The following is an 8210-nucleotide window of genomic DNA, read 5'->3' as shown; positions in this document are numbered from 1 at the left end:
GGCAGGGGCGCGGTGCCACGCCATGGAGGAGCGCGCCAACCTGATGAACATGATGAAGCTCAGTATCAAAATCCTGATCCAGTACGCCCTGAGCCTGGGCCGGACCCTGGATTCCGACTTCCCGCCCCTGCAGCAGTTCTTCGTGGTGCTGGAGCACTGCCTGAAGCACGGGCTGAAAGGTGCGTGCTGCCCCGCGGGGCAGGCGGCCAGAAGCTGCTGCCCTGGCTCCCTGCTGAGGAGAGGCTGAGGGAGCTGGGTCTCTTAGGTTGGAGAAAAGGAGACTGAGGGGTGACCTCATCAATGTTTACAAATATGTGAAGGGTGAGTGTCAGGACGATGGAGCCAAGATTTTTTCAGTGATGACCAGTGATAGGACAAGGGCAGTGGGTGCACAGGAGGTTCCATGTGAATATCAGGAAGAACTTATTTCCTGTGAGTGTCAGAGCCCTGGGACAGGCTGCCCAGAGAGGCTGTGGAGTCTCCTTCTCTGGAGACATTCAAACCCCCCTGGACACGTTCCTGTGTGATGTGCTCTGGGTGACCCTGCTCTGGCAGGGAGGATGGACTAGATGCTCTTTTGAGGTCCCTTCCAACCCCTAAGATTCTATGTCTGCAGTTTGACTCCTGTATCACACTGATACTAATCACACAGACCCCCTGATGCTCATCAGTATTACAGATGTAACCATGTTGGTTTACACCCTGTATTTCATGCCTCCTAAAGTGTCAGGGTATTGCAATGCCCCCTCTTTGTTCACATCCTAGGAGCTGGTAAGACAAAGTAAAATGTAGAGTAAAATTTGTGATTCTGGAGTTGGAAGGCTGTCACTTCTCACAAACTTCTCTATATACTCCCTTTAGTGAAGAAGACATTTATTGGACAAAACAAATCATTTTTTGGTCCTTTGGAGCTAGTGGAAAAACTTTGCCCTGAAGCATCGGATATAGCAACTAGTGTTAAAAATCTGCCAGAGCTGAAGTAAGTTGTGTGTTGGGGGTCCTGCATTTCTCCTGTAATGTTGGGAAAAATAATTCTTTGTGTGGTCTCTCACCTTCATTCATGAGATTTTTTCCCCAGGGAGAAAAATAGGGCATGTAGAAGGCACTGACTTTTCCAAGAGCTAAGGAGGACATCACAAAATACTCTGGGCTTCTGAGTCAAATGATGCTGTTAGGTGAAAAACCAGCATTTTGAAATGTCTGTCAGGTTGCTAAAATAGCTGTAGAGTCTTCACAGATATTTTCTTTCCTCTCCCTCACTTTTATGGCTTTTTCTAATTTTGTGCATGTGCTAGTACTATTTAATTTGAGTAATTCAGGATGTTGAAAAGATACTAGTTTTAATGCTAGGATGCATCAGTAGTTGGTTTATGGTGGTAGTAGAAAATATGCATGTCTTTCCAGTTTAGGAAGGTTTTACAATATGCTTTCTTTTCACTGAAGCAATGGAATTTATTCAAATACTTCTGTGCTCTGGAGAGAACACTTTGGAAAGGGAGAATTTAATTGTATAAATCTAGTTAATAATCTGTTTTGTCTTTACCAAACCTTGCCACTTTTCCTTGTAGGACTGCTGTAGGAAGAGGAAGGGCTTGGCTCTACCTGGCACTCATGCAAAAGAAACTAGCAGATTATCTCAAAGTTCTCTTGGACCATAAGCACCTCTTAAGGTAACAGCACAGATATATGTTGATGGTGTTCACTGAGTCACTGAAACCTCGTGTTGCTGTAGTAAGAGGCCATTAATTGACCAGTTTAAATTTAAGCTTTTTCTTGCAACCTGCAGAGGAGCAAGTTGCTAATTATTTTTGCAGTGAACCTACAGATAAATGAGTATTTTCTGTGAGAGTTCTTCCTTCCACCTTGTGCAGTAAATTAGCAAAGAGGGAGCTTTATAAGGATCACAGCACTATATGATTTAAGTGATGGAAGCATCATTATAATTGTTATGATGTGCAGTGATGCCTTATAATATTTCTTCTAGTGAATTTTATGAGCCTGATGCATTGATGATGGAGGAGGAAGGAGCAGTCATTGTGGGTCTGCTGGTTGGACTGAATGTTATTGATGCAAACCTTTGCTTGAAAGGAGAAGACTTGGACTCCCAGGTGAAGATTAAAGCTTAAATAAGATCAGCCTGTATAAGATTCCAGTAGAATTAAGCACATCCAGAAATACTTTACTGAGATGGGTCTAGAGTTCTCCAATGTGGTGTGCAGCCTGGGTTGGCTGTTGGTTTCATAAGCAGACATTTGAATGTCTTATGAACAATCAAAAATTGGATGAACGAAGCTAATGAACGAGAGATGCATTGTCAAGATCAATCTTCTAGGGACTGGTAGGAGCTTTTGTTTTGAGAGGGAATAGTTGTTTCCTTTTGGCTTTGGTATGTGGAGGACAATGGTGTCACATGCCTCTGCTGCTCTGGTGAAACAGCCCAGGAGTATAAGGAATGTTCTGAGATATTTGTAGGCCAAACAAATAAATGCCTTACATGAATCTCTGCTTAATTTACTGAGAGTCTCTTGCAATTTGAGACCATGTTTCCTTTTAGTCCATCTGTTTTACTTTTGAAATAGGTAAACTTTGACAAAATGGGTCAATAGCATTGCAGAAGTCTAACCCTCTCTCTGAATTACAAATACACATTGCTATAATTTTGTTCTTATTGTTCTTATTTAAAAGATAATGTTGCAGAAAATAATGTTGACATTCTCTAAATTATGAACATGACTAACTATTAATGTCTTTATTACTTAAATGTCATGTATCTATAAGGTACTGTGTTTGAGTTTAGAAAATGTGAGCTAAGTTCTTTTTTCTTTTTCTGTTTTGTTTTTTTTTGGGGGAGAGGCAAGGGAACAGGAATGTCACATGAGAATCTTGTCATCTTTCTCACTGAATCAGGAACAAAAAGTACATTAGTATCCATCTCTTTAAGTAGCAGTTTATGGAAATGCTTTCAAAACTAATAACAGCTGGAAACTGAGTACACAGAGTGTGGTTATTTCAATGGTTTTGCAACAAATAGTAGCTTATACATTTGCTTCAGCTGGGAAGAATATGGGGATTACCTCTCTTTCTAACCTTAAACTTCATCTGTTTACTGTTTTCCAAATACAAAGCAATGCCTGCTGCTCCCCAGAATTGCACTGTCAAGTTGTGTTAAAGCCTTGAATCTATTTTTCAGGTTGGAGTGATTGATTTTTCCTTGTACCTTAAGGAAACGCAGGACAATGATGGCAAACAGTATGTATGGTGACTCAGTGGTTCTGAATGTTCACAGTTTGTGTAGAACAAACCGTCAAGACTGTCTGTAGGAGCACAAGTGCTAGAGATCCTAAACTCATTTTAATCATCAAAAAAGGATAATCCAAAATAGATTTTGTTAGCTAAACAAAAGTACTAATTTCAAAGGCTGAGCCCAGTAATAGTTTTAACAACAGTAGAGTGTGAAGAGTTTGTGTCTTGAGCTGGGACCAAATTAAAAGCACCCAAAATTTTAGGTTGTCTTGTTACTGTGATCTAGGAAACATGATCTGCCAGGTCACTCACTACAAAATCACTGCTTTGCTTTTAAGGACTGTTTCAGAAATGCTCTGAAATAAGTAGCTGTCTTTGTGGGAGGGATCAGTTATTAAGGTAAAAAAGCACCCTTAGGTGAAACATTAGGTGAATTGCAGACTGCATCACTGCAGCTAGAAGACCTGTAGTGATTGGAGGGGACTTCAAAGTTTGTGTGCTCCTGCACTTCAGAGCACTTTACTGTTTGGTTGCTTCATTTCCCTTGTACTTATGGTCTAGCTCAGACACAAGTATTTTTACAAAAGGAGAAAAGGTTTCAGCTCAGGTTGCAGGTCTTTGTTGAAAACCCTTGTACAAACTAGCACTTGTGAATGAAGGAGCTTCTTCTCAATCAATCCATTCTCTTTTACAACTAGAGATGGAGGGATTACAGCTGTTCTTGACCAGAAGCATTATGTGGAAGAACTTAACCGACATCTAAGGTGGGGTTTTAATCTATTCTAATATACAATCACTTGTCCTGTTTAGCTTTTCCAGTATGAGTTTGAACATCTCTGCTGTCAGTCTTGTAGATTTTTATCTGATACTGAAATGCCTTTTCTGGTTATTTGCCCAAATCTTAGTTTCATTTTTGCAGTTTTACTCTTCTGATGGCTTATGCAATACAGAAACAATAATAAACTAGGCCTCAGTTTCCCTCCTGAATATCAGAGAGGTGTTAAGACTGCAAAATTTAATTTGAGCTACCAACTGAAGGGAAATGTATGGACCTCTCAGAGCTTAAGAAAGACAAATGTCCTTCCTCTGCATTTTTTGCCAGCTCATCAAAGGATTTTACTGTTAACAAATGCAAGATGGTAGAAGTCTGGTTGAGAACAGGAATAAAAAGTTGAACACTGGCACTTCATGTATCGCTTTAATGCATCTCCTTTCCTTGCTGCAGTTGCACAGTTGCAGATCTTCAGAACAAAATAGACTGTTTAGAAAAGACCAATTCAAAACTACAGGAAGAGGTTGGTGTCTGGTCCATTAAATATTTCTTGTAGCTGTTTTATATCAGAGGCAAAAGTCTCTAAGAATTAGACCTAATATTTGAGTTGATTCTAAGGAAGTATGAGGGATTGGTGGGACTGGCCTCTGGAACCTCTGGAAAACTTCTACATGACATTAGTTGTTAAAATGCTTTTGGGCACCTATTTGTTAGACAGGTTTCCTTAATCCAGTTTTTTATCTTGCAATGGTGTGTCCACCCAAAACAATCGTACCACTGTAACAAACATGACTTGTCCCTCTTCCATCTGCACATACACGTGTGTGTATGTGTGCGTGTACTTGTCATGGGAGATAAACAGAACTTGGAAAAGGAGAAGAATCACACTTCAATTAGGAAACCTTTCCTAGTTGGGAACTGAGGTAGAATCCAGCAGCAGGCATGAGTGTGTTTTCTTGATTTTTGTTGTGGTGGTGGTGTTTTACTGTTTATATATTATATATAATTATATATATGAGTTCAGAGCGTATCAATGTAGTACCATTTCCACTACTTTTTGGGGTATCCCCACTGAAAATGCATTAAGGTTCCACTAGTGAATCTCAGCCCTGCCTTGCTGGATGACTCCTGGTTCATATCAGAACAAACACTGCAGATCACAGATCTGTGGTGGGTTTTAGCCTTTTAACACTTGGTGGCATTTCTTTGCACAGTTAATATTTAAAAACCATTGATGAGGCCATCAATCAGAACACAAGTGAACAAATGTTGGTGGGTTTATTAATTTGGGCTGTACAGTGAGCATGGAAGCAGGAGGGTTAGGCAGCTCCTGGGGAGAACTAGAGGGTTGAAAGGGGAAGTGGGCAGCACACCTGCTGCAAAGGCTGAGCTACTAACTTTAGAATTCCTGCAGAGGATGCATGTTTGCACAGTGATTAAATGTAGATAATGTTCTATTTGTAAACAGCTTGCAGCAGCAACTGACCGAATTGGATCACTTCAGGAAGAGCAGCAGCAGCTAAAACAACAGAATGAACTAATTCGTGAACGAAGTGAAAAAAGTGTAGAGGTGGGTAACCTGGTCAGAGATGATGAGGATCCTTAACATAAGTGGTCTCTTTTGATCAAGTGTAGTTAGTAGTCTCAAAAGTACTTTCAACTGGAACACTAAGCACAGTTCAGCATGTTACTGTGTAGATCACTGGTTTTGTGTATAGGATGCACAGGGCTTAGATTTACATAGAATCACAGAATGGTTTGGGTTGGAAGGGACCTTAAAGATCATTTAGATCCAACCCCCTGCATGGGCAGGGACACCTCCCACCAAGCCCAGGTTGCTCTAAGCCCCATCCAACCCGAACACTTCCAAGGATGGGGCATCCACAGTTTCCCTGGGCAACCTGTTCCAGTGTCTCACCACCCTCACACGGAAGAGTTTCTTCTAATGTATAACCTGAATCTCCCCTCTTCCAGTTTTAATCCATTACCCCTTGACCTCTCACTACAAGCGCCTGTAAAAAGGCCCTCCCCAGCTTTCCTGGAGCCCCTTCAGGCACTGGAAGGCAGCTATGACATCTCCCTGGAGCCTTCTCTTCTCCAGGTTGAACAACCCCAACTCTCAGCCTGTCTTCATAGGAAAGGTGCTCCAGCCCTTGCATCATCTTTATTGCCCTTATCTGGACTTTCTTCAGGAGCTCCATGTGCTTCTTATGTTGGAGGTTCCAGAATTGGACACAGTAAATTTTGCTGTTCTTTACTCCCCATTTCAACATATGCTTGCAGAGGGAGAAAGCCTTTGAGGTATTAGAATGGTTTCTTGTTATTTTGACTCTATTTTTTTTTTAAATGTCAGGTTATTAATGTTTGCCAGCTTATTGTAAAACAGTAGGATTTTACTTGAAATAGGACATTAAAATATTGTGATACACACAGGACCTTAAGGCATACTGTAAATACACAGCTTTGTTACCTTGTGTGCTTTTTTGTCTGATGTTTCTTGTAGGTAACAAAAGAGGATACAAAAGTAGAATTGGATACTTACAAGCAGTCACGACAGGGCCTTGATGAAATGTACAGTGATGTTTGGAAGCAGCTGAAAGAAGAAAAAAAAATTAGGCTGGTAAGGAAACTTAACTGTAGGGAATGAAATTAAATGAAAGATACAAGATTCTGCCTACATTAAAGTAGTGTTATAAAGTGTAAGCTGTGCACGTTCTGCAGCTATTCAGAATTCGTAAAGGAACTGCAAAGCAAGATGCTGGACAGTGGTTCTTGATAGTGGCTGCAAAGAACTGGAGATTGGAGCTTTTGGAATGCTGAAAATAAAAGGTCTTTCCCTGTTTTAAGAACCTCCCAGCATTATCATAACAGAGACTTAAGATTTAAGTCAACCCAACTCCAGCTGCCAGGAGAAATGCTTCATTTGACAGGATGCTTAAGTTACACACTGAGCTCTACACTTTATTCCAGCAGATCTGCACCCTTGCTCTGATCTGTAGAGATGAAATAGCATTTTGGTCTTTCTAACTCAATATATTATTTGGGCCCTAACTCTTCTGTAAAATCATAGTTCAGTATTTCACAGTAGTACATCGTTTGTGTAAAGATTATTTGGGGTTTGGAAACACTTATCCCTGACATAAGACTACATAGCAGTAACTAGGAAATCTCTTTGTAAGGAACTAGAGAAAGAGTTGGAGCTACAAATTGGAATGAAAACAGAAATGGAAATTGCCATGAAACTTCTGGAAAAGGATACTCATGAAAAACAAGACACTTTAGTTGCACTTCGCCAACAGTTAGAAGAAGTGAAGGCTATTAACTTGCAGATGTTCCACAAATCCCAGGTATGTAGAGTGGAGAACAGAAAGAGCAGCTGGACAAAAAATACACTGATAGACATTTCTATAGGGAAGTGATGGAGCAGCAATGTTCACACAAAATACAGAGCTTCTCTCCATTAATCACAGGGGAGTTTAACTAGAGTGCCCCTCCCATACCTGGTGCCAGAAATCCAGAGGGGGTTTCTCTTAATTTTTATGGATTGTTTCCTGATGCCTGACCAGGTTTTATCCAGTGCTGAGGTGTTCCTTGGCTTTCAAAAGCAGTATTTATTTTGTTTGGGTTTTCTGTGGTTTCCTGGTTCCATGCCCACTGAGTGCAGCTGTTACATTCAAATCATAACAGCAATATAGTTGATACTCTCACCCTGTCAGTTTAATGTGATTTCTTTCTTCAAGCTTGTTTCTAAAGAATATTTTTTTGCTTGTAGCTGACCTTATAGATATGAGTTTATTACAGTTAAGTTTTTCTTTCTGAGCTCTTAACTAACCAAGATGAGTCTGCCCTAGCATTGTCAGCATTTTGTTTGTACATTCCACTCAGAGGCAGGCATGGTTTGTAACAAACTCAGTGTTCCTTATGTAGTGGCAGACTTTCGTTAAACACTAACACTTTGTGCTTTAGAAAACTAAAATACCTCACCTGGAATATCTATTCACTTATTCCTACAGAATGCAGAGTGTTCATTACAACAGAAAACAGAAGCAATATCCTCTTTTGAAGGAAAAACAAATGAGATTATGTCCTCTATGAAACAAATGGAAGAGAGGTAATAATTACAAGCTCAAAAAGACAACACTGAGGTCAGTAGAAAGTTTCCAGCTGAAAGCCTTACAGGATGACCTTCCCTACA

The 8210-nt window shown here is 40.4% G+C and overlaps 1 protein-coding gene across 1 annotated transcript in view; it reads left to right on the top strand.

Moving 5' to 3' along the window:
- The window catches only part of RUFY1 (RUN and FYVE domain containing 1), a 17811-nt gene that overhangs the window by 5612 nt on the left and 3989 nt on the right, over positions 1–8210 (top strand). The window contains exons 3-13 of the mRNA XM_009995151.1: positions 6–179; positions 862–979; positions 1569–1670; positions 1985–2108; positions 3191–3249; positions 3942–4007; positions 4469–4538; positions 5484–5585; positions 6519–6635; positions 7195–7362; positions 8029–8126. Of these exons, the coding sequence (XP_009993453.1) occupies positions 23–179; positions 862–979; positions 1569–1670; positions 1985–2108; positions 3191–3249; positions 3942–4007; positions 4469–4538; positions 5484–5585; positions 6519–6635; positions 7195–7362; positions 8029–8126 (1181 nt within the window). The 5' untranslated portion in view covers positions 6–22. The remainder of the gene's footprint in view (positions 1–5; positions 180–861; positions 980–1568; positions 1671–1984; positions 2109–3190; positions 3250–3941; positions 4008–4468; positions 4539–5483; positions 5586–6518; positions 6636–7194; positions 7363–8028; positions 8127–8210) is intronic.

Source organism: Chaetura pelagica, unplaced genomic scaffold, assembly GCF_000747805.2.
Source record: "Chaetura pelagica isolate M959 unplaced genomic scaffold, ChaPel_1.0 scaffold420, whole genome shotgun sequence".
In the NCBI taxonomy this organism is placed as follows: Eukaryota; Metazoa; Chordata; class Aves; order Apodiformes; family Apodidae; genus Chaetura; species Chaetura pelagica.
Note: the sequence above shows the minus strand (reverse complement) of the source record. Positions and strands in the feature narration are given on the sequence as shown.